This window comes from Rhinopithecus bieti, unplaced genomic scaffold (assembly GCF_001698545.2).
Source record: "Rhinopithecus bieti isolate Rb0 unplaced genomic scaffold, ASM169854v2 scaffold_30862, whole genome shotgun sequence".
In the NCBI taxonomy this organism is placed as follows: Eukaryota; Metazoa; Chordata; class Mammalia; order Primates; family Cercopithecidae; genus Rhinopithecus; species Rhinopithecus bieti.
Window position 1 is genome coordinate 604,674 of NW_016813281.1, and position 27,889 is coordinate 632,562.

The window sequence follows — 27,889 nt, forward strand, 5'->3', positions numbered from 1 at the left end:
ATGATGATACAGTCAATTTAACTACCAACTGCCACTCATTCTTATGTCTTTGTACTTTTCAGCACTGAGATTCTAAGATGTTTCTCTAATTATATTCTTATATTTTGTAAACAATTTTACATGGTAAACAAACTACAATAGGGTTGAGCATTTTATTTTTACTGTCTGTTGGGGTAGGGGTCCACAACCCCTGGGCTGTGGACACTAGTGGTCTGCTGCCTGTTAGGAACCAGGCTGCACAGCAGGAGTTGAGCTGCAGGCGAGTGAGCATTACCACCTGAGCTCCATCTGCCAGATCAGCAGCAGTATTAGATTCTCAAGGAGCGTAAACTCTATTGTGAACTGCACATACAAGGGATCTAGGTTGCATGCGCTTTATGAGACTCTAACTAATGCCTGATGATCTGAGGTGGAACAGTTTCATCCCGAAACTATTCCCACCCCACCCCTGGTGTGTGGAAAAATGGTCTTCCATGAACGCAGTCCCTGGGGCCAAAAAGGTTGAAGACCGCTACGGGAGGGTGAAAAGACGTAAGATTGAGTCTGTTGTCAGCTGCTTATGTTTATATTATATTGTCATTGCGTGGCCCAGCATAAATGTGAGTGACCTGTTGACTTCCCTAATCTCCAAGTAGTTTTCTTATTCCTGGACTTGACTTCAGACAATAACAGTTAAAATGGAAATTCTTTAGACTATCTTTTAATAAACTCAACTTCCCAATGTTAAAAATCACCAAATCAAAAGATATTTTCAAGCAGCCTTTTCCCCCAGATATACATTAGATATAAGGAAATCAAGTCCAATTTGAAATGAATTTTAAAACAGCACACAAACATTATAAGCCCCCAGCACACAATATAAAATAGTTCTCTACGGAATATAAACATTTAGTATATTAGAATGTGAAATTACGTAAGAAAAGAATCTCTTCAATTAGCTAAAATTACTTGTGAAAGATTATTTATTGCACAATTTATCAGTGGGTACTAAGAATAACACAGATACTATTATTCTCAACCTCTAAATTCAGTACATAGTAAAATTCATTTTCTCAAACTAAGGTTCTATACATAATCGGAGTAAACCCTGTTATTGAGTTAGGATAGGGAAAACAAAGTCCTTGAGTTCATGAAACCACTTCACAAATCCTAGAAGGCACACATTATATTTCCTATCATGGTAAGTACATTTAAGTACTTCATATTTAAAAAAGACAAAGCTGTACAGAATACAAAAAGTGTACATTTCATCCATTAAACAAATTTACAACTTTTACGATTAGTTATTACAGTAGAACTGACCTAACATTCACATCTAAATAATTATCACCCAGTTTAATAGAGCGAACAAAGAGCTGTGCTCATTTATTTGCTAAGGCTATAATAACATTTTATATTCACAGTAGATCAGTAAGTGTCTTGGAGCTCACATTGTAAAATAAAAAGGTTTGGGCCCTCTTGAGTCACTGGGCTCAATGTTAAATAATTCTTTGAAAGGTGAAGGATTCTGGGGGATAAAATCATTGGCTATCCCTGGAAAGATCCAAAACTCTGTAAGGTAACTTTGTTCACTTTTCAGAAACATTTTAAAATTAGGCAAACTGAATTAAACTCAGCAAGTCTAATCTAAAAGGACAATTTAAAATCTTAGAGCTGGAAAAGGTTTCAGTGGATCATCTATCCCAAGGTTTTCAAAATACGTTCCATGGAATACTAAGAATCTATGGAGGAGATACAGGGTTCTGCACATTTGACTTGAATTTAATTAAAATTTTTTTTTAAAAAATGACTCTCACTGTATGTGTTACTCACCAAATTCAAACATGCTGGATATCACCAATGCATTAATATGTTTTTATTCATTGACTTAATCACATTTATAGTATATAAAGTTTATACAATAAATAAGGAAATTTATATTAATTTGACTTTTATATAGTGGGGTGTAGGGTATGTGTGTATGCACGTGTGTTTAAGGGTTCTGTTAAGATTTTCCTTGAAAAAGTTTTTGCTGCTGAAATAGTGTGAAAACCACAAATAAAGTCTCAGTTTCTAAAGTAGGAACCTACAAACAAGAGTAAGAGACTTTCTCAAGGTCACACAACCACCAAGTGCATTGCCAGGTTGATATGATGGAGCCCCTGGTACTCTGCTTGCATAAACCTCCACAGGGAATAGTTAGCTATTTGGTACTTAGCTGTCCCATTATGAATGTCAATGGATTAGTCTTCAGTATTTTGGGGGGCAAAATCAAGCTACCTCTGGCCAGATGTTTTTCCTTGAAATTGATTATTTTTATTTGCTTGCCTGTTAAAATCCTATTATCCAGAAATTCTGTCATCAATAAGTGGCAACTTAAATTGTGTACCCTGGTTTAGGAAAATAGTAATATTTGCAACTTATGAATAAGTCAAAAAGTTATATGGAATGTTAAATTTTAAAGGAGACAGGCCCTTGTTTTATTACATGCTGAAATATTAATTTTAGAAATTTTAGTTCATAAGCAAAAAAAATGGTTGAGGTGCAACTGAAGATCACAATTCCATTATTACTATTTCTTTCAGAATATTTTAATGGAAAGAGTATTTCAATGGAAGTACAGTGAAAGAGTAAGAATGCCAAATTATCTTCTAATTTTCATAAGTATTTTATGTATATATGGTAAAAAAGCCTCACTCTATTTTCTTGTCTTTCTTTCTTTTTTTTTTTTGAGAGGGAGTCTCGTTCTGTCTCCCAGGCTGGAGTGCAGTGGTGTGATCTCAGCTCACTGCAACCTCCACCTTCTGGGTTCAAGCGATTCTCCTGCCTCAGCCTCCCGAGTAGCTGAGATTACAGGCGCCTGCCGCCACGATTTTTGTATTTTAGTAGAGCTAAATTTTTGTTATTTTAGTAGAGACAGGGTTTCGCCATGTTGGCCAGGTTGGTCTCAAACTCCTAACCTCAAATGATCCCCCCACCGCGGCTTCCCAAAGTGCTGGGATTACAGGTGTGAACCACTGCACCTCTTGTCTCTTAATCTAAGAAATTTGAGGACTCTGAAATCTCAGAAAGATGTTTTCAAGTTAAGGAAATAAAAGCACCATAAACCAATATTAAATGACTTATAATAATTTAGAAATATAAAATTTAGTATTTGTGATGCAGAAGAATTTCCTTTTGAAATTCCAAGATGTGTGAGCATTATCAAAGCCATTTAGAACAGTTACCCAGCTGTGGGAAAGCACTTCCGGAACAGCCAAGAAAATTTCCCAGGAGAAATCCATTTGCAAAGGAAAGTCATACCCAACTTTGTAGACCTCACCCAAATTACACAGTATGGCAAAAACAAACAAACCTTTAAGCACAGTAGTTCCAAAACACACTGTTAAAGTTATGAAATAATTGTGGATCAAGTAAAAATTATTAAAGGAGCAATAATTAACCACAAGGGGGCATATATACTCCTTAGATTCCAGCAGAAAGACTAGTTTTAAGTAGTAACATGCACTTTGAAGTATTCTACATTTTCAGTCACTTAAAATTTCCTCTCTCCAATGGCTACAACTTTTAATATTTGAGGTTTATTTTATATCTAAGTAAAAAGATTCCAGAATACTCCTGCCCTGCAAAACAGTAGTGTTTCAGAAGCCTCTGGAAGTGCTGCTGTTACCTTTAGCAAAGAATTCAAGAGCTGTTAGTTGTAATAATACAAATTTGAACAGATGAATAACAGGAAAATATGGTCTAAAACAGTAGCAAATTTTAGTACCACAAATGGAAGACATGGGAAGTTTATTTTTAAAAGGAGCACAAATGATCAGAATAGCAAAATAAAAGAGTGGGGAAAACGGATTTTTCTGTGTCTGTGCCACAACCCTGCATTCTTCCCCCATGACTAAATACTTGTAGTGCACAATAGCAACAGAAGACTTTCACTCCAAGGTCATGGCCTGTGGGGCTGGCCTGCCTCATCAGCCATGTTAAGAATATAGTTAGCCATATCATCTTCAGTGGGTGCATCTGATACCACCCAAGATTCATTTGCTCCAGTCATTTGTAGGCGACAAATAGGGCAATTCCTGTGTCGATCACTCCTATTAGAGAAGTCAAAACAAGAACAGTTTGCTTTTCTTCTTTTTTAAAAACAGGATTTTATTTAAAGTAATACATGCACATGGCTTTAAAAAAGGAAATAGCATAGAAGTATACAGTGAAAAATAAATCTCTCCCTCCTATCTCAATCTTCAATTCTCTTTCCCAGGGGCAACCAGTTACCAGTTTTTTATATATTCCTCTAGAGATAGACTAAGCTTGATTAAGCTTTATGTGTACACACAGACATGCACGTGCACAGACATCACTGCTCCACTTGTCAATATATCTTATAAACTATTATGTATCAGCACCTGTTAGAGCTGTTTATTCTTTTTAACATACACTGTATCGCTATGCCATAATTTGTTTAGTCCCCCACAGAAGGACATTTAGTTTTTTTTTTTCCGTCTTTTGTTGCTACCAACAATGCAGCAATTCACATCCCCATACCTAAACAGGTAAAGTTTTCCTTTATAATAAAAATTCCTTGTGAGTCCGAAGAGGAAATTCCCTCCTACCAATGGAAGATTTGGTCAAAGTGTGAAGTATAAATGTTTATTTGTGATTATTTAAATGGAAGCCATCACTCTAGGAATAACTTCTTGGCAGTGGCAGGAGAATATGACAAGAGGAAAGAATATTATTAATTATTTTTCTAAATAACATCTAATGACTTTCAACAATATGTGTACCTGTTGCTTGCTTAAAGGTCTGAAAAAATTCCTGTGGCTCATAAGCAACAGGAAGACTTATATAAAAATGGAGCATACAAAGTTAAAGTAAAAGACAAACTTTATATGCACAATAATTTTTCTGACAGGGAAAGAACTCATATATGATCATTTTAAGATTATGTTTTCGAAAAGGATTTTTTTCTTGTCAAACATTATTTTGGTAATTTAAAAAATACCATATTTGAGCCAGAGACATATCATGCAGGGAAAAATGTTTTTCTATTCATCTCTCAGTGAAATCTGGGACCAAAGTAATTATTTATATCAACTGCTCTTTGGCTTTTACACAAAAATTTCGAACTCTGTTCCAAAAACTAAATGTGAAAGCTAGAGCTGGCATATATTATTTAGGTTGATTTCTGGTTCCTCAGAGATATTTTACAAGATAATTATATGTGTGCTCTTCTGTGCACAAAACATCACAATTTAAAAATAGTCAACTTCTGCTTCCAACCAAGAGGCTAGATTTATCTTCCCACCTAAAATTACTAAAACAATGGTTTCATATAATCTTTCAAATAAAGCACTGGCCATCAGACAACAAAGGACAGTGATCCCTGGGACATGGGGGTCAAAGAAGGTGAGACCTATACTTGCCCCAAGCTTACAGCCTCGAGAGTTTCTAGCCCCTGATCAAGAAGGGGGAACCTTGATGGAACATGACAAACTTCCTGAGCTGAACACACAGAACTGAGAATCTTGGGAGGCCAAACAGCTAGGGTTTACAGGGCAGGGTAATGGAAAGCTGCACAGAGGGAAAATTCCAGAGGTCCACGCAAGTGTCCCCGCCAGAATACTCAGCAGAGTGCTGATCAGTGTGTGCATGTGAGGATACTACCTGAGGCTGAACGATCAATCAAAGGGCTTTGAGGAGATAGTCCCTTAAAGCTCACTGGGCCTGGGAAACTGCCTGTTTCACCAGCCAGACTGGAAAGCCTCATAACTCTTGGGGCATTAGTAGAGTTTTCTAAAGGGTCTTGCTATTAGTGGGACATAATTAGTTCTACACTAAATACTGCTCTGGTCCTGCCTAACAAATCACAAAAGCAAGATCCAAAAGAATCAAACTGTTTCCAAGTCACTTAACTATATTCCAGAAATAAGATCAAGAATATTCATAGGAATACAAAAATATCCAATACCCAAAAAGGTAAAATTCACAAAGTCTGGCATCCAGTTGAGAATTACCAGACATACAAAAAAGCAGCAGAAAAATATAACCTATAATAAAGAGAAAAATCAATCACAACCACCCAGAACTAACACAGATACTAGAATTAGCAGACAAAATGGAAAGTGATTATAGCTATATTCTACATAGTTAAAAAACTAGAGGAAAGCTCAAAGATATTAAAAGACATGAAAGATAATAAAAACTCAAACTTCTAGAAATGAAAATTATCTGAGGTTAAAAAAATACACTGGATAGAATTAATGGCAAGTTAGACACTAAAGAAAAAAAAAGACTGGTGAATATGAAAGGAGATAGCAATAGTAACTATCCAAGATGAAACCCAGAGAAAGACTCAAAAAAGAAAGAAAAAAAGTAGCATCAGTGAGCTGTGGGACTACTTCAAGTGGGCTAATATATGGTAATTGGAATCACAGGAGAGGGGAGAGAAGATAGAAAAATATCTGAAAAAATAATGGCCGAAAAATTTCCAAATTTGATGACACTATAAATCTGCAAATCCAAGAAGCTCAATAAACCCCAAGCACAAGAAACATGAAAAAACTACTCTAAGGCACATCATAATCAAAGTGCTCAAAACCAATGAAAAGAAAATAACCTTAAAAAGAGAGGGAAAAAATGGCACATTACCTACAGAGGAAAAAAGGATGACAGAGTTCTCATTAGAAGCAAAATATGTGTGAAGCAACGTTATTAACATACTGAAAGAAAAAATACTCTCAAGTCTAGAATTCTGAATCAGAAAAAAAATCTTTGAAAAATGATATTCGGACATTCAAGAAGAGCCTATGGAATCTACAAAAATACTACCAGAACTGATACATGATTTTAATAAGGGTGCAGGATACAAGGTTGATATACAAACATCTATTATATTTCCATACACTAGTATCAATCATAAACTGAAATTTTAAATACTGTTTAAAATAGCATAAAAATATGAAATACTTGGGGATAGATGTCAAAGATATGCAACATTGAAAACTACAGAAATTGGTGAGAGAAATTAAGGCCTAAATAAATGGAGAAACATACGGTGTATGTGGCTGGGAAGACTATTAGTAACAAATTCACTCTCCCTAAATTGATATATTTATTCAATGCAATCTCATATGCTGCTAGTGGGGGTGTAAAATGGCACAAGACTGCTTTGGAAAATAGCTTGCAGCTTTTTAAAAAGTTAAACACACACCTACCATATGATCTAGCCATTCCACATCTAGGTATTCACCCAAGAAAAAAACCAAAATACATCCATAAAATGACTTGTCCATGAATGTATCTAGTACCTTGATTTTGTAATAGCTAAAAATGGAAAACAATCTAATTTCCCTCAATAGGTGAATGGATAAACAAGCTATGGTATCCACATATCAGACATTACTCAGCAATAAAAAGGCATGAACTATTGATACATGCTACAACATGGATAAATACCAAGACAATTAGATTGAATGAAAGAAGCCAGACAAAAAAGCACATATGATTCCATTTATAAAAATTCATAATTTTTATGGGTGTGTATATATGTTGAAACATAGTAAATTGTATATTAAACACATGTAGTTTATTGTATGTATTTTATAAATTCTCCTAAACGCTCAAGTCTTATTTTGTAAAATAATGAACTTCACTAGTTGATCTCTAAAGTTCCCTCAGGTCCAGTATTCAAGAATTTTTCCTTCTAAACATATACACAGAATAAATGTAGAAATGAGGAGAAAAAAGGAGGAAAAAGGGAAATGTTTAATTTTAGACTTAAGTCAGGCACAAATTTTCATACAGCAAAAGAAAAGTGTCAAAACTAAGGTACACCCCACATTTAATAAATGTTAGGTGTAAAATAAAATAGTTTTAACCAGCAGAAGACATGCCATAAAATTCAAAATACTAAAGAATAAAATCTCTCTCATACTTAACCACAGTATTTTTGCACTTTTCAAAGTTTATTCATGTACAGTATCCCACTGACCTTGGCCTAGCCCATGGATGCAGTAGGTAACTTACCATTTATCAATACACTTCTGACAAAAGCTGTGAGCACAAGGCAGGATGAGGTCAGCCCGCCCGTCCATGCAGATACAACACTCCTCCTCATCGGTCAGCTGCTTCACCCTGCAATGTGAAAACTGAGCTGAAACAATTATATTCTCTGTCATTATGCTTTATACTTTGTTTTTGCTGCTTTAAAAAGCATTATTAAACATCTATATGCCCACAGTATAAAGCACAATATGACTCATGTGCAAAATCAGACTAAAGTTAATATTATCTTTTAGGGATAGCAAATATATTAGGGAAAAAGTATTAAGAGGGGTACATTTCATAAAGAAAGACTAGATGAAGGATACATTTTGTGATAAAACAGGCAAAAGTGTAAATAGTCAAATCTTTCTGGAAATAACTTAGCCCATTTTAATCATATTGGACTTATATAAACAAATTTAACCAATATAGTTATTGCATTACTGAAAGACAGGGATATGGTCTGAGAAACTCATTGTTAGGTGATTTCACTGCTGTGTAAATATCATAGTGTACTTATACAAACCTAGATGCTTTAGCCTACTACATACCTAGGCTATATGGCATAGCCTGTTGCTCCTAGGCTAGAGACCTGTACAGCATGTTACTGTATGGAACACTGTAGGCAACTGTAACACAATGGTAGGTACCTGTGTGTCTAAATATATCTGAACACAGAGAAGGTACTGTGTAAATATGGTATACAAGATTAAAAATGGTACACCTGTATAGGGCACTTACCATAAATGGAGCATGCAGGCCTGGAAGTTGCTCTAGGTGAGTCAGTGAGTGAGTAGTGGTGCGTGGATGTGAAGGCCTAGGACAGGAGTGTCCAATCTTTTGGCTTCCCTGGGCCACATTGGAAGAATTGTCTTTCTTGGGCCACATATAACATACACTAACACTAACAATATCTGATGAGCTAAAAAAAAAATGCAAAAAAAAAAATCTCATGTTTTAAGAAGGTTTATGATTTTGTGTTGGGCCACATTAAAGCAATCCTGGACTGCATGCAGCCCGTGGGCCATGAGTTGAACAAGCTTGGCCTAGGACATTACTATATAGCACTTGCACAGTACTGTACAGAGTTTATGAACACTGCACATTTAGGCTACACTAAATTCATAAAAATATATTTCTTTCTTCAATGATACATTAATCTTAACTTACTATAGATTTTTTAACTTTACAAACTTTTTACTTTTTTAACTTTTGACTCTTTTTGTAATAACACTTACCTTAAAACACACATTGTACAGCTGTACTGAAATATTTTATAAGCTTTTTTCTATTTTTAAGTTTTATTTACTTTTTTACTTTCTAAACTTTTTTCTTAAAAACTAAAACATAAACACACACATTAGCCTAGGCCTAAACAGGGTCAGGATCATCACCATCACTGCCTTCCACCTCCACCTCTTGTCCTACTGGAAGGTCTTCGGGGGCAGTAACATGCATGGAGCTGTCATCTCCTTTGATAACAATGCCTTCGTCTGGAATACCTGCTGAAGGGCCTGCCCGAGGCTGTTTTACAGCTACCTTTTTTTTAATAAGTAGAAGGAGTATACTCTAAAATAATGATTTAAAAGTATAGTATAATAAATGCATAAACCAGTAACATAATTATCGAATATTACTGTACATAATTGTAAGTGCTACACTTTTATACTATGAGCAGCACAGTAGGTTTGTTTACACCAGCATCACCACGAACATTTGAGTAATGCATTGCATTTCAACATTAGGATGGCTATGATGTCCATAGGCAACAGGAATTTTTTTAGCTCCATTATAATCTTAGGGGACCACCATCACATATGCAGTCTGTCATTAACCAAAACACTGTTAGGTGATGCATGACCATATAATTTATTCACTATGTGTAACACAAAGCTCCCTAAAATACGGATCCTGCCATCAGGGCCTTACAATGCTGACATTGATAATGGGCATATAAGTGAAAGAATAGTTTGGTCTTAAGTATCAGGTGCTATGAGAGACATAAAGGGAATAAAAAGCAGTTTCTGTCCTCCAGGAGGAGCTCTTTTATCTTCTTGGGAAGAAAAAAGATTTCAAACCTTTTGCTCCAGTCACAATTCAGAGAGCCCCTGAATGAGCCATATGCCTTTGCATATGGTATTTTCCTTTCCTGAAACTGCCCTTGTGAGTTTAGTAAGCTCCAACCTTGGTAACTCAGCTCAAAACATCATCATCTCTCAAAATCAACACTTGCCTCAATGAAAGGACTTAAATACTGCATATCGATTGGCTGGCCTTTCCATAAACTGTAAACTCTTTGAATACAGGATGTTTGTCTTAGATTCTCAATAAATACTTCTTGAAGTGATTTTAATTTCTTTTAACCTTTGTGCTTTTTTGCAATTTTTAAGGTTTTCTTCATCAGACATGTATTACTTTTGTAATCATACAAAAACAGAATGTTCCAAAGTACAGCCACTAGGCTATAAACTTCTTAAGGATAGGAGCTATCACTACTACGTTTTCCATTCCCTGCTGTGCTTTTAGCACTGTATATAAGATACTGAGATGGTACTTAAAATTTTGATTTGAACATAAAAATAAATGTCAAATGTATATTAAATATAGTAAGTGCTAAGTAAAGAAGGAAGAGATGAATATATCTCAAACTTGTTGAAAAGATTAGAAAGAAAAATAATAGGATTTTAATAGAGGACATTCTAGATGCATAAACAAAGTTGTAGAGGTAAAAAACAAAATCATGTGTGTTTATGTCTGTGTATATGCAACCAGGAAGCTGGCATGATGCTTCAGTATGGAAAACCAAGGGAAAAAATTGATGAAAGTGGAGATAATCTCATGCTTAAATGTCAAAATATTAAGTTTGAATGTGTTCTGACAAGCAACCTACAATCAGGTATAATCAAGGGGAAGTGAACTCCCACTGATATGGTACTTTAGGAAGATTAATTGGGAGTGCAGTATGAGGGACAGTCTAGAGAGAGGAAAACTGGTTAGGACCTTATTTCAGTAATTCATCTGAGAGATAATTAGGTCTAAGAAGCATTATAAAAGACAAATGTTTTATGTGGTAATAGATTAAGTGTTATGCTTTAGTAACAGGGAAAAGAGGGAAGCCACTGAATTGGAATGGGAAAACTGAACAGAAACCTAGATGGATATGGGTCTAATGTACCTGAGTTTCTCAGTAGCAAAGAATATAACTGAATCCGTACAGAGTGACAGAATATTCTGAAGGCTGGAGTTTAAAAGTGAGAAGCAGTGGACTACAAAGAAGAGCATTGTGGAGAGAGATAAAAGAATGGGAGACACAGAAACAGCCAGTGGAACCAGTACAAAGTTCTCTTAATTTTTTGCTACCTTCTTAGCAGCACAGTGACCAGAAGGAAGGAGAGTCTTGTGCTGTTTGTTCCTGTTAGATCACTTGTAGATTGGAGTATTTGGTTCTATGCCTCATACTCTGAAAGGCACACATACTGACAGAGAAAAGATCATCTGGGAAAGTCTCCAGTATGTAGACGAGACCCACATAAACAAAGGCCAAAGGAACTGGGGGTGTTTATCCTTGAGAATAGAAGGCTCAGTGAGAATTTGATGACTGTTTTCAAATATTTGAAAGGCTAGAAGAGAGAACAGATTTGTTTGGAGGAATTCCAGAGGGCACAGTCATTGAAAACAATAAATATAATATAGTAACAATAATAATGACAGTTAACTCTTATAGACAAATTACTGTGTGTCAAGCACTGTTCTAAGTATCTCATGTCTTTTAATTCTCTCAAAAATCCTATAAAGCATACACTATAGTTATCAACCTCTGTTAGAAGATGAGGAAACTGAGGACACAGTTTGATTTGTCAAAAAAATCACACAGTAGAGCCAGGATTTAAACACAGGCAATTTGCTGCGAGAGTCTGTGCTGTGCTGCCTTAAGAAAGATTTTGGATACTCTGAGGAAAATGAAGCAATAGGAAAAACTTCATAGTGATTACAGCCATGTGAGTATGAAAAGGCTTGGTTTTTTTGAGGCAGTGATCTCACATAACTGCAAGTGTTACTTGTACTTGCAAGTCGGACTTGGCAAAATGTGGGTAAGCAGAGTCTTGCTATTCAAAGTGTTATCTGAGGATCAGCAGCATTGGCCCCACTTGGGAGCTTAACAGACTCTCAGGCTCCTCCTCAAAACCACTGAGTATTAAAGTTTGAGAAGCTCTGTAAGCAAGATCTTTATGCACCATAAAGTAATAATGCAGAGGTTAGCACAGCTGTATTGCCAGACAGGTCTGAATGTGAGTCTTGGCTAGGACAATTTCTAATCATGACACTTACTTAGCTAAATCTCAAATTCTTCAGCTGAAATGGGCCAATAATTGTACTCCCATATGGAGTTGTGAGAATTTAATGAGTTTATACTTGTTGAACACTCATCACAATTCTATACCCTGTAAGTAATCAATAAATGTAAACCATCAATGGAATTATGCATCGGATGTAAAGTTCAACTACATAAATATCCCTTAAGACCTCCTTCAATTTAGAAAGTCTCTTTCTATGAACTAGTGTATAAGGGTATTATTATAAACTGAAAACACACAAAACAAGAAGCACCACTAACAATCTAACCAGGAACTGAATTTCCAATTTTGAGGGCACATGAAAATGGATAATACCTTTACCTTCTTCATTAAGAAGACTGCAACAAGAAAAAACAATACTTTCTTTTCATGTGCTACCATATAGCTTGAATACACTGGCAAACACCATCCTCAGCTTTTAAAACAATTAAACAAAACAACAACCACCATTCTGAAGAGGGAGAAGAAAAGCAGAAAATCAGATCCATCTTTGAAAGATTACAGAATACAGGAAAGACAAGCCTAAACACTGCCTACCATGTTCTAAAAGTCACTTGGCGTATCAGTAACACTTGTATAGACCAAACCTAGAAAACTAAGTAATTCTATTAAAGTAATCAGGAAATAAAAAATGGAAAATACAGTTTAACTGTAACACAGTACTTGAAAACCAGTTGGTTAAGAATGAACCAGAAATTGCAACTATAAATAGAGCAGTAAAAAAAAAAGAAATCACTGGCTGGGCATGGTGGCTCATGCCTGTAATCTCAGCACTTTGGGAGGCCCAGGAGGGCAGGATCATGAGGTTGGGAGATTGAAACCATCCTGGCTAACACGGTGAAACCCCGTCTCTACTAAAAATACAAAAAATCAGCTGGGCATGGTAGCAGGCGCCTGTAGTCCCAGCTACTGGGGAGGCTGAGGCAGGAGAATGGCATGAACCCGGGAGGCGGAGTTAGCAGTGAGCCAAGATCGCACCACTGCACTCCAGCCTGGGTGACAGAGCAAGACTCTGTCTCAACCAAAAAAAAAAAAAAAAAAAAAAAAAAAGAAATCACTGTTACCAATACATTCTTAACTTTAAGGTAAAGGACATGGTGAACATAGATTTCTGCTATCTACCCAGTATGACGGTAAGACAGGAGGTCAACATGTTTGGACCCACGTAAATCTTTTTCCAATGAGACATTTACAAATTTAAATTATGATCATGATTGTCAAATGTCAACACGTAGGAGCTTTCATGTGCCAAAAGCATAACAGAGAAGGAAAAGAAAGTTTAGATAGAACAATAATGTATTAGGCCTGGGTAAACAAGCATCATCAGAGAAAACTCTGGCTGACTTCATTTCCTTCTGGTAACTCAGTATATGCATTTAGTTCGTTCCTGAATGGACTGCCAAGTCCCGAAGCCAATATTTAAAATTTTAATGCTTCAATTAGACATTTTTAAGAAAAACTCGGATAATTTTGCCAAATTCTTGGACTTAATTCCCTAAAAAGCTTTGACTGTTTAAGAACCTAAATATCTATTATAAGGAAGGTGTTAACTATCTCCTTTGTCAACAAATGCATGCATATAGAGTGGATTCCTGGAGACCCGTGTGACAGAAACAGTAACATTAAAGTGGCCCTGCCGAGCCACTTTAATTTAGCACTGTAACAACATCCGAAGCACAAAATAACCCCAAAACTGATCTCAGATACAATACCAACTGAGAAAAAAAAAAGATGCTACAATGAACACCAGCAAAAATATTAATAAGATTTTAGTTGTTTTCATATTAGAAAATAAGTGAAATACAGTACTTATGCATTATATACCTTCCCATCCAAAGACTAGCCTGACAAGATGTTACAGAGGATGAGTTTTCATCAGGTTCTTCAGAGGTGGCGCTCTGTGCCAACACTCCTGCTGCTTGACTTGTGATATCTTTATAAAGTTGAATAAACTGGTATAAATTCATGATCCGTGATGCCTCCACAATGCCACTGCTTTTGTTAATCTAAAAATACAAAGAACATGAAAAAGAGAAAAGTTGATAATTTCTCTGACCAATTTTCCCAAAAGCGGGAACAAATATTTAGTCAAACACCCTAGGAAATAGGAGTTTTCAGGATTTGCAAATTACATAAGAAAGCAAGAGTCTGAATAAATAATACCATGTCCCCTACATCTGTGGGGTTCAAAGTTCTTATACAAATTTATCTAATACTCAAAATAACCCTATAAGATTAATTAGGCATTATCCTGTTGATGGGTAAAGTGACCTTTTCAGAGTTAAGAAATAAATTTTAGAGATCAGTATTAACAATTCTTTCACTTTAATTTCTTTTCTTTTTTTTTTTTTTTTTGAGGCAGAGTCTCGCTCTGTCGCCCAGGCTGGAGTGCAGTGGCCGGATCTCAGCTCACTGCAAACTCCACCTCCCGGGTTCCTGCCATTCTCCCGCCTCAGCCTCCCGAGTAGCTGGGACTACAGGCGCCCGCCACCTTGTCTGGCTAGTTTTTTGTATTTTTTAGTAGAGACGGGTTTCACTGTGTTAGCCAGGCAGTGCGGGGTTTCGATCTCCTTGACCTCGGTGATCCGCCCGTCCAGGGGCCTCCAGCAGTGCCTGGGGATTACAGCTTGAGCCACCCGCGGGCCGGCCACTTTAATTTCTTAAAGAATTTCTTAACCAAAGGATTCATTTGAATCCAACAACCACATGAGATTCTACAACTCAAACAAGTACTTTCTTAAATATCTTTAAGTTCTATTTTGTACCAAAACTTCTAAACTAAAGCAAGAAAATTACTTTAAAATAAATCCTAACAAAAGATGGTTGGATTTTTCCCAGAAGGCCATTTTGAGCCTTATCAAAAAATTCGTTTAATATGAAGTGAAACCAGTGGCTCAAAGGTTGTACCTTTACAGGTTGTACCTCTCCCCATCCAGTTTACAATCTAATGTAGAAGATACTTGGGGCAAGTAGAGGGGACTGCTTTCATAAGCTTTGGGGAGCCATGGTGTGAGGCATAATGAAATGACCGAGGCCAGTAAGGTGAAGGTATAATGTTCTTGGATGAAGAACTTGTAATCAGAGAAAGATTAGAGATGTGAAAGACTTCCTTTCAGCACAAGACATAGGATGGAAGACTGGGCAAGAAGAAGTAAGCCATGAAATCTATTAAGTGCATATCAGAGTAAGCGGAACAAGCAAAATCAGAAAATATTTAGAAAGAAATGAAGAATATAGGAGACAGACAAAGATACAGGGCCATAAAATTGTGACTTAAGTTAGATTCTGGAATGCATTGATGGAACTAGGGATATCAGAAAGTGAGGTAGATTACATATTGAAAAATATTATTATACATTTGAATATTTTGATTGAAAATAATAGTTGTAACACATTTATTAATTGCTTACTATTCGAAAAGGCAGTGAAAAAAATACTGAGACACAAGAATGAGTCATGGGGCCAGGCACGGTGGCTTACGCTTGTAATCCCAGCACTTTGGGAGGCCGAGGTGGGCAGATCATGGGGTCAGGTGATCAAGCCATCCTGGCTAACACGGTGAAACCCCGTCTCTACTAAAAGTACAAAAAATTAGCTGGGCATGATGGCACATGCCTGCAGTCCCAGCTACTTGGGAGGCTGAGGCAGGAGAATCACTTGAACCAGGAAGTGGAGGTTGCAGTGAGTTGAGATTGCGCCACTGCACTCCAGCCTGGGTGACAGAGCAAGACTGGGTCTCAAAAAAAAAAAAAAAAAAAAAAAAAAAAAATGAGTCATATACCATATTAAGAAATTTTAGAACCATCTCTAATAATCAGAAAGTTGATTAAATTTTGGGAAGGTAAAATCTATCTGGAGATGCAAATATAAAAGGTTCTTTGAAATAAGAGACTGTACATGAGGTACAGAACAAACAGAATTAAAAAGTAACAGGAATTTAAGAGGCTTACAAAATAGATCTTCAGAGCTGAGGAAATTGGGGTAGTCCTCTGGAACTGCATAGTACAGAAGAAATTATGGAATAATCCATATAAGGTTAGTACAAAAATAGCAAAGTGTATCACACTGTAACTATTCTCATCATAGGATTCCTGACACAAGTATTTATTGAGTACCATTATGTGGATGTTATTGGTACTATGTGCACTACTCTAGGCACTAGCCACAGTGTGTATAAAACAAAATCCCTGCCCTCAAGCAAATTACATGATAGGTAGGAGAGACAGGCAAATAAAATACAGATACAGATTAGGTTAGATGAAAATAAGTGTAATGGAGAAGATGAAACAGGGGAGAAGGAATGCTGAGGGGTTAGAGGGAAGGTGTTACAGAGAAGCTGACATTTAAAAACTGAAAGGTGCAGAAATGAGTCATATAGATGTCTACAGGGAAGATCATTCCAGGCTGAGACAACAGGAAATACAAAGGCTGTTTAACAGACGTGTACCTGGCAAGGAGCACAAAGAGTCTCACAAGAAGCCCAGAATGTTTGGAACAGAGTGACAGAGGGACAGAGGAAGAAGTGGTAGATAGAGGGTGAGGTGGGAGCAGAATATATAGGACTCTGCTGATCTCAGTAATAACTGTAGCTTTGATTCCAAGTGCATGAGAAGTCACTAGGGGGTTTTGAGCCAAGAAGTAATATGATCTAATTTACATTTCAAATTGTGATGTGGAATAGGCTGGTTGTTGTGCTTGGAATAGACCGCTTGTTGTGCTGAGAACAGACAGAAGCAGGGCAAGAGAAGCAGGGAGATTAGTTAGGAGGCTACTGGAATAATCCTGGTGAGACAGGATGCTCACTAGGAATAGGGTGGTAGTAGCGTAGATGGTGAGAACTAGCCAGATTCTGAATATATTTTGATGTGACAGGACTCACTTATGGATTGTTAGTATGAGAGACAAAGAAAAGCCCAGAATGACTCTAAGAAGTTGGTCTAAGAAAAAAGAAGGATGAAATAATATAATTCATGCAGTTCTTAACAGTCACCTTAGTACCTAATTTTTAATTAATCTCTTATTTTTCTAATATTATTTCCATAAAATATTCCACTTAAACATATTAGATCATTTTTATAGTGGATTAAATATTATTTAAGGATAATCATAGCAGATGGCAGACAGTCAAGATAAAGACTGAATGTAAATACACAGGGTTAAAAGTACAATTTTTTTAAAGTTGTTTAACATTAAGAAATGTGAAACTCTCAGTCTCCTATCAGTTTTTCATGGTAGACTTGACCTCTTTCTAATATAAACACTGACCTCTCAGATTCTTTCAGAAAGAACCTAAGGAATGCAAACAAAAAAATTTCTTTAGACTAGCTCTAAAATCAAGAAAAATCACACACAAAAAAATCTAATTGCCTCTGCCTTTAGTACTTTTGTTTGTCTACTTAGAATCTTATTTTAAGGAAGATGTTTAATCACATACAGATGTTAGAGATATTGAGGTGAAAAGGAATTTTAATAAAATTAAACCTTAAGTCTGTATTTGTCAAAGAAGAGCAACAAAAAACTAAGGAATGAAAAGCTTGACATATTCGTATTCCCTTAGCTTTCTACAATTTGTATTGGCCTCTTCAATGTGAGCTGAGTACTTTATGAAATACAAACACACAGTAAGTATAATTTAGATAATATACTGCATCAATAAACAAGCTTCAACCTATCCCAGTCATTTAAAAAGAGAGTATTATTTCAACAGATTTTTTTTTGTTCACTTAATATATACTGAGTTCCTACTATGTGCAAAGCACTGTATTACAGGCTATAAGAGATACAATAATAAATCTAGACATAGCTCCTGCCCTCAGGAGCTTACTCTCTAAAGGGGAGCGAAGAACCTAAAAAACTTTTTTCGTATTGTAGAATTATAAAGTATAAATAATGTGCTGTTGGAATCTGGAAGAGACAAGAGAACTCCTATTCAGGAAGACTTAATGGATGAGACGGTATTTGAGGTGGGCCTTTAAAGAGACATTAGGTTTAGATATGCAGAAATAAAAGGTATGGCAGAAACTGTTGGCTGATTATCCAAATACTGTTCCTTCTTTTCATTGCCAGCAGAACCTGATTTTGTTTTTGTGTCCACCATTCCCTGAAATTACTCAGGAGTCAATCCTGGTTAGTCTAATCTAAACCAATCAGGCTAATCATATTCCCTCTGTCAGTGTAGGTGTATGAAGGGGATATGACCCAATACTGACCAGTAAGTTCAGAAGCGACATCTGCTGGGTCTTTGATTTAACCAATCCTGCAGTTAGTCAATGGAGCTAGGATTTCTCCATAAGTGAGAAAATAAGTATTGTTTTTGTTTAAACTGGTTTAACAGGAATTTTCCGTGACTTCCTAATGGAAGGAATGGACATCCTAGTTGAGAAAACACAATAAGCAGAAGCAATGAACTGGAAAAGAAAAGTAACAATGATACAGTCTTAAGTTAGTTAAGCCTGATAAGAATCCAGAGCAAAAGAAGGTAATTGTGACTAATGCAGAAAAGATAGTTTGGAATCATATCGTAGGAGTTGGGACTATTTGGTGGGTGAGAAGGAATTACTGAGGAATTTTAAGCAAGGCAGTAATCTGATGAAAGTTGTGCTTTAGAAAGGTTAATCTCACAGCAGCATAAATTAGAATTTGGAGAAGAGTCTGGAAGTATAGAGATTCATACAAAATCTGTGGTAATCTGGATCAGAAGAGAGAGATCAGTCTGCTTGAGAGCATGAAATCTGTCTTATTTATCATATATTCCTAGTGCCTCTCACACCTGTGCTCAAATGTTTATTTGAATAAACTGAAAGCAAAACATAGTATGGGTAAAACTGACAATCTACTGAGGAAATAAGGCATATTATTTGGGTAACCTCCAGCGTCCGTGACTCAAAGGAAAAATCTCCTAACCCAAGGAGTCTTTATGGGTTGGTCAGGAATGAACTTCAGAACACTCATGAATGCCCAATTTATGGTTTATATGCATATGGATGATTTTGTTCTTTGTTTTTGAGCCAGGATGGGGACAGGAGGTGGCCTAATAAAATTCATGCCTTCATTTAATCAAAAGGTTTGTGGCCTCAAAAAGGTTAAGAACTTTCTATCTGAATCCACTCAGTGGTGGTTGAGGCTTTCTAATATTCAATGACAGCTGGCAAAAAATCTATCCCATAATTAAAATTACTAAAAAACAAAATCCCTTTCAATGGATCTTTTTTCTTTTAATGAATGAATGTATTCTCAAAAGAAAAGATCTTGAGGTAACATTAATTTTAAGGTATCATCCTAGAGCTAAATAGGATGTCACCTTAGCACTCCATAGCCAGCTAAAAATCCAAAAACAGAGACAGAAGATTAGTATGATGTAATGGTTAGAGATATTGAGGCAAAAAAGAATTTGATTATAAAAACCCCTGCTGTATAGCAATTAGACAACTCTAAGATTCAAACAGCTAGCTAGAAGGCAATAACAGTATCAAAACTATGTTTTACAAAACCACTGAGTTATTAAAATTTATATGCATTATATTATCTTACATTATTAAATATGGTTCTAGCCACCAAAATAGCTTAAGCTCAGAGGCAGAAGTCTCCATCAGTCTTACCTTGGTACAGACCACCCGTACAACCACTTTCCAAAAAGCAGAGGAATCAGACCCAGGTTGTACCTCAAAGAGAAGATGTTTTTCCTGGCCAGAAGCCACTTTAGCAGTTCTAAAAAGACACAAGAACATGTTAATTTTATGAAAAATCATATATTAATAAAATAATACAGCCATGAAACTAGATTCAAGAAACACTTTGAGAGAAGGAAATACAAAGAAACACAAAAAGACAAATAATAATGATTATAATAACTGGATTCTTAAAACAGGGATAGAGAATATTTTGAACATAAACATGCAACTTAATTTCTAAGGTTTTTAAAGTCAACAGCTTGGTGAGATGATATTTATAAATCTCTCTTTGTCACATCTATATCTCAATGGTCTTTAAATTTCTAACAAAGACATTTAGGAAAAACAAGTCTGAGAAATCAGGGAATTAAAAAAAAAGGTTGGCAAGGGCAGTGGCTCAAATCTATAATCCCAGCACTTTGGGAGGCCAAGGCAGACGGATCACAAGGTCAGGAGTTCGAGTCCAGCCTGACCAACATGGTGAAACCCCATCTCTACTAAAAATACAAAAAGTAGCCTGGTGCACACCTGTAACCCCAGCTACTCAGGAGGCTGAGGCAGGAGAATTGCTTGAACCCAGGAGGCAGAGGTTGTAGTGAGCCAAGAACACGCCATTGCACTCCAGCCTGGGCGACAGAGTGAGACTCTGTCTCAAAAGAAAAAAAAAGGTTAGCTTGTGTCATTTATCAAAATTTTTTGACTGTTGCCTTGGGTGTATATAAAGAATGAAAAATATCTTACTCTTGGATCAATCCTTGTTTAAACAATGATATTAACAAACCTCTTGAAAATTTTTGGTCAGATAATTTGGGACTGGATCAAGCAAAACAAATGATTTGAGACACTTTTTATATAGCTCTACCATCCTCCCCTAATTTAGAGAGCCACAGGATTTTAACATAAAAATATATCACTTTGAGAAGATAATTCAATATCATGCTATCAACATTAATTTAAATTAGTTCAAAGACATGCTTAAGTATTGCAGTTTCCTTTTATCATTACTAACAACTACTCTCTGAGCACCACTGGGGATATCACACTCAACTAACAGCTAAATAAAATGAGGCCACTGAAAGTTAAGCAACTAGGCTTAGGAAACAAAGTCTTCAGTGAAAATAATTCAGCCATGCCAGTTTCCAGCTCTGTTTTCTAGCTGCCAAGCTTCATCATGTATAGGTTTAATTCTACAGTTTTCGGAGATCATTGCATGTCTGAAATGCCAACTCTGACCCATGGGAATTGGTTTTAAGAATCAAATCCAGTCAGAAATGTCCTGTGCTAAATAATTAAAAGGAAGACATCTGTATCACACAGTAAGCTTAGTTTGTGGATGGTTTTATAGGGTACATTTTATCTAATACCTGTATCTTCAGGTGAAAGGGCAAAATTTTATATAATAGACTGGGTTTATGAATATAAATTTCAAGACTCTAAAGGAATGGTAAATGTCATTGATTACTGCTCATAAGAGTTGAAAACATAAACATAAAAAAGCATTCCACTCTTATATTACTAAATTTAGAAACCTATTTTTAAAATTCTTTAAGAATATGGTCCCAGAAGTAATGCTTCGCACACTACCCTTTGGATAATTTTAAAAAATAAGTAAAATGCTAGAGTTTTTAAGACCAACTATATTTTTATTATAAAAAATAACACATAATACACACAGTAAAATGTAAAATCTCCCTCTCTGCCCTCTTTTCCCACCATCTCCCAACCAAGAGACAAGCACTGGGAATAGTTTAGTTCGTTTTCTACACACACACACACACACACACACACACACACACACACCCCACATCTATATACAGGTTTTTGTTTTGTTTAGTTTTGTTTTAATGAATGAAATCCAGTCTTCTTGAAAGAAACCATCTTCTAAGATAACTTTTAAGACAGTCTTTATTCTTCCCAATAAAGACAGTAGGTCTTCACATAAAGACAGTATATCAAGCTTATCTAGCGTGTTCCAGATTGCCAGGTATGTCTCTTATCACCTAACACCATGGTTATAATGCCTAGGGAGTGGGTTTATATATCTTACCTTAAACTATTATTAGTGACTACAGTATTGTAAGTTTATATATTAAGTGGTCCTGAACTGCTAGTTGATTTCATTCAGTCTTTTTAGGGTTTAAGAAGAGGTAATGTGGGATAACAGGAAAACTGAGATTCAGAGAGGTGGACATGCCATTAATACCTGGGTAATCGACTTAGCCCTCAGTTCAAGGGTTCAATGCTTAGTAGAGTGCCTGCACATACTATGTGCTCAGTGAATGTTAGCTAAGTTGAAGAGACTAAACAGAGAACCTTTAAAATCTCATTTAAGAGGTGACTCCATAGGTTCTAATTATACTCCCAGGGGTTAGAAGAGATATATAAATAAAGGTAGATGTGGATGTTGCCAGAGGCAGATTTAAAAGAAAGACATGACATCTGCCCAATTGTCACCAAGGGAGAAAACAAACAGCAAAAAAGTCATATTTTAAAAGCACAGTGGTCTGGGGACATTCAGAGACAAGAGCCCTATATATTTTCATAGCTCCTACACAGATCAATACCAAAATTGATAAATAAATTAACAAATAAAAGACTAAGTTGTATTAGGTATGCTCTTTAAGAAGGCAGAGAATTTTATATTTCATTTTATAAATTTAGTCAGTGTTAAGTAGAAATTTAAAGATGTTAGCTAATTAGAAAATATTAATAAATGAAATATATTATTTCTCAGTGATGAAAATAAGCTATTACTACATATGTATTCCTCTGGCAAAATAATGACTCAGTAAAACAAACAGTATATATGTATGTATGTGTGTATATACACACACACCCACGCACGAATTGCTTCATGTACAGAAACCTTCTCAGTGTTACCTTTGACTATCCTAGGAGTCTTTCTCTCGAGTGGCTAATTCTTATACTCCATTTTGTTATGCACCCTTTTAGTGCTTTCAAACAAGTGTCTATTGGTATAAAATTGAGATGCTGGGTTGTACTACTGTATCCTAGAATTGCTTCAATATGCCTGTGCTGTGTTCCAGGTTCCATTTTAAGTTCTTTCCATCTCTTCTGTCCCCATTATATACTTTTAAAAAGCTACATAGAAAGTCAACTTATAATAAATACTCAATAATATTTGTTAATGCTAACTGAAAACATTAAGGCTTACCAATCAATACCTCTGGTTATATCTTACACAGCCATGACATATGGGGCATACATACAACAAGGGGAAAAACAAAAAGAGCAAGGCTTACACATCATTAAGCTCAGCTACTCTCCCAAGAAATTCTTCATAAGTTAAGGAGCCACTTTCTCGAACCAATGTAACATGTTTTGCTACTTTTTCTGGTAACTTGTTAATAACCAACTGTGTCTGATCCGAAATTTGCTGTCCCATGATGAAACGATGTCTTTCAAAATCCAGAAAGAGTGTTGCTTCACATAGTTTCTGTCAAATATACAGAAAAGCTACTTTTACATATAATACAAAAATGGCAACATACTCATTTTCAAAAAAATAAAGAAAACTAGGAATACCTTTAAGTGAGAGTTGAGTAGACCTACATGAGTTGAAGGTAGAATTTAAATGACTCTGTTTTCAGATTCACATAGCCAAATGAGAAAACAGGATTCACTTATATATTATTGGGAGGGTGATGAACCTCTAATTCTTATAATTTTATCACATCAAAAACCACTAAAGCACGTGTGCACGTGCACACACGCACACACACACACACATTCAAGTAATTGTACTTAAGAGGAAGTTTGTCTATCTTCTATAATTTTCCTAAGAACATTTCCTGACTGCTTACCACATGTCAGGCTCCAAACTGTTTTCTGTATATTGTGTCAATTACTTCTTACGACAATCCTAAGAGGTAGACAATATTATACCCCTACCTATTTCCCATAGACAGGGAAACTGAGCTAGGTGACTTATCTAAAGTTACACAGCTGTAAGTGGTGAAAGTGAACTTTGAATTTGTCTTTCAGATTCTAGTACTTACATTCTTATCCACTATGACATACAAACTTAGAGTATACTTACATCAGCTAAATAATTCTGTTGTTGAATTACTTTATTTATAGACATGTACCTTAGTTTTAATTTTTAAAAATATATAAACAGACTTGTGGCTTGAAAAACCTAAGAAAATTAAAATGTTAGATATTTTAACCACCTCACATTTTCTGCTTGGAAAAGATAGCTCTTTTGTTCATTAAGTCTTTTAGGTACCCCAAAATATATATCTAGTTATCAATTTTTTAAATGCCCCCAAAATCAGATGCCCCCCCAAGAAATTCTATTTTATTTATCCATCAAAGACTATCATTGTATTTCATCCAAATTAACACTCATATCACATAAAGCAGGTAAAACAGTAATACTCTTATGGAAAAAGTTTTGTAGGAAGATTGCTTTATCATTAATCAAAAAATAAAGTTATAAATTTAAACTATAAAATATATAACTTTATGAAGTTATTAACCCAAAAATATGTAAAATTTTCTTTAAGTATTAAAATGTAATGTACTATATTTGAAGTTTATTCCTTTAGTTACCTAAAATAGGAAAAGGGCAATTGTAATTAAAAAAAAAACAACAATTACAATTTTGAATCTGAGCCTACCTGGTAATAGTAAATATCACATTATAGAGATAAATGAAAGGAAGTTGTTGAGGAAGATCTAGGCCAAAAAAAACCCAAAAAAATCCCTGAAGTTAAATTATATGTAAATATTGCCAAGTGGATTTACAGCAACTGTATCCAAGAAGAAACAATTAAAGATCTTAGCTTAGAAGAGGTCTCTTGGGCACTCAACATCAGTGATTGCTGAATTTCAAAGACTAGTAAAATCTCAAAGCACCATGGTGTTGGATACTTGTTTTAATTCTAAGCAAGCACAGTTTCCAAAATAAACAAAATTCCCCAAAACTTAACAAAATCTCAAAAAGAACTTATAACCTGAAAAGTAGGATATAGATATAATATTAGAAAAAAAGTCTTTCCCAAGAAGGGCAGTAACTTCACAATGAGGTATGCCACGTATTTACCAGGTATACTATACATTGTCCTTATTTTTCTTGACTGAATCCAAACTTGTGAAAAATCATCAGGAGTCAAGGGTTGCAGACTGGTATTAGGGAGGGAGCCACTGTGTTACAGGACTTTTTAAAAATTAAACTCAACAAGTAGCACATGCCTAGTGCTTATGTTCTGGAGCTACAACAGTGAACAAAAGAAACATGGTTCTTGCCTCTTTGGAGCATCCAATACAGTGGAGAAGAGACAGTAACCACACAAATAAATGTGTAATTACAAAATGAGAAGTGCTAGGTGAACAAGTACAGGTGCTATGAAAGCCCATAAAAGAGGGACTTGACCTAGTTTTGTATCAGGGAAGAAGTGCCTGGGCAAACAACATTTTACTTGAGGTCAGAATGGTCAGAGTCAGGGATTAAAAAAGAGGTTAGGGACATGGCAAAAGGAGGACACTCCAGGCAGAGGTTATGAAAAGTGCCTGAGATAGGAAGCAGCATGGTGACTTTGAGGTAATTTTTAAAAAGGCCACAATGACTAAAGCAGAGAGGCAAAGGGAGAGGGAAACTGGCACCAAGAGTTGGGCTGTTTAACATTTTTGTTGATGACCTGAAGACTGTATGCCTGCCCAATCTGCGGATGACCAAAACTGGAATAAATGAATAATATCCAGTGAATAATAGGATCAAGACTAAAACAGATACTTACATGCTTAAATGAATTATATTTAATATGACTAAAAGTTAAATCCTGAAAAGCCAACTGCACAAAAACATGTATGTAAGATGTGCTCAAAAGCAGTTAAAATATAAAAGGTCTGGGTTTTTGTTTTTGTGTTTTTTAAAGAGATGGAGTCTATGTTGTCCAGTCTGGTAACAAACTCCTGGGCTCAAGCAATCCTCCCGCCTCGGCCTCCCAGAGCACTGGGATTACAGGCATGAGCTGCCGCACCCGGCCAGGTCTGGGGTTTTTAATCAAAATAAGTCAACAGTATAACAGGGGCAACAAGTATGCTAAAATAATGCTAAACTCTTGCTAGAAATAGATGTGTTGAGCAAGCAGCCTACTAGTCTATTATGCTCTGCAATGGTCAGGCCACACTGAAAAGTCTGTATTCAGCTCTAAGCAGTTGGCTTTAAAGGATACTAATAAATTAGAACATATTCATGGGCCTAGAAAAAAAAAAAGAGGTTTATTCTAGACAGTCACAGTTTGGTAACAATGAAGCAACATAAGTTTGTTTAAATATTTGAGGAGCTGTCATGTGGAAAAACAAGATTCATTTACAGAGAACAGGATGGCCAATAAGTATAAATTAGTAAGTATAAATTAGAAAGGCAGGTTTTGGTTGATTATAAGCATGTCCCAGCATCCAGAAGTGGAAATGGCTGCTACATGTGAGCCCCTATCACTGGAAGTATGGAAGTGTTTAGGTAAAGATTAGAAGTACATCTAATAAGTGTTATAGGGATTTTCACCTGGGTGGGAAGTGGAGTAGGTGACCTCTAACCTAACATTTTATTCCCAAAATGAAACTTAACCTTCCTCTAACATTCCTGTATCAATTCAATGAAAATGTAATTAAGATTCTAACCAAAAAACTAGCCGGGCGTGGTGGCGGGCGCCTGTAGTCCCAGCTACTCAGGAGGCTGAGGCAGGAGAATGGCGTGAACCCGGGAGGCGGAGCTTGCAGTGAGCCGAGATTGCGCCACTGCACTCCAGCCTGGGCGACAAAGCGAGACTCCGTCTCACAAAAAAAAAAAAAAACAAAAAAAAACGAAAAAAAAAAACAGATTCTAATCAACCAGGCTGAAACTTTAAATAATATCTACATTACTTAACAAAGAAAAAACTGAACTTTTGAAATATATAGTCTCAATATTTAATATAAATACCTATGATAATTTAACCAGCGTGGTATAGGGGAATAGAATTTCTCTCCCTCTGTTCTCTTAAGGTCTCCAGCTGGGCCCAAGAATTAAACTAACCTAAGATAGATTAGCAGGAGAAAAACATACAAATTTTATTTAGTAATTTTTATACATACATAGGAGCCCTCAAGAAAAATAAGGACTAAAAAAACTAATTAAGGCCAAAAGCTTACATAGTAGATTGGACGAAGGAGAAGTAAACTGTGAAAACATGACAAGACATAAGGGTTTGGGCTGGGGCACTTAATCGTAGAAAAGTGACTAGGAAGATAAGGGTTACTTTAAGAAGGCTTGTTTGAACAGATTTCTCTCAGCTTTGATTGCCCACCTCTGGTAATGATAATGTCTTCCTCCTGGCATAGGGAGGACATCTTTCGTATGGCTGTTTTATCTCCAGCCTTCAGGAAGTATAAGGAGGGTCAGAGGGCCCTTCTTACATCTGTTGCTTTTCAATGTGCCTTTAACTCAAAATAATCCTTATGCCAAAGTGGCGTATTTTGCTACCCTACATTACCCACCAAAACCATATTTGAAAAGAAGAGTTTAGTTGCTTATTTATTGAGTTATTAATAGAAAATGATCCTCTTTGTTTCAGCATTGTTTTCATCTGCTGCCCTAACTTTGAGTAAAGTTTATAATTTGAGGCAGCATATTAACTTGTTATCTTGTAACCGTACTTGGTATCTGGGAAACTTCATCACTAACTCCTTGGATTAAAATGCAACACTGGGCCGGGCGCGGTGGCTCAAGCCTGTAATCCCAGCACTTTGGGAGGCCGAGACGGGCGGATCACGAGGTCAGGAGATCGAGACCATCCTGGCTAACATGGTGAAACCCCGTCTCTACTAAAAATA

At 36.0% G+C, this 27,889-nt stretch overlaps 1 protein-coding gene across 1 annotated transcript in view; it reads right to left on the reverse strand.

Moving 5' to 3' along the window:
- Positions 1-939: 939 nt before the first annotated feature.
- The window catches only part of RNF141 (ring finger protein 141), a 32,763-nt gene continuing 5,813 nt past the window's right edge, over positions 940-27,889 (reverse strand). Inside the window, exons 2-6 of the mRNA XM_017847953.1 lie at positions 23,314-23,507; positions 19,979-20,087; positions 14,205-14,386; positions 8,008-8,115; positions 940-4,073 (exon numbers count right to left, since the gene is read on the reverse strand). Coding sequence (XP_017703442.1) covers positions 3,923-4,073; positions 8,008-8,115; positions 14,205-14,386; positions 19,979-20,087; positions 23,314-23,456 — 693 coding nt within the window. The 5' untranslated portion in view covers positions 23,457-23,507 and the 3' untranslated portion in view covers positions 940-3,922. The remainder of the gene's footprint in view (positions 4,074-8,007; positions 8,116-14,204; positions 14,387-19,978; positions 20,088-23,313; positions 23,508-27,889) is intronic.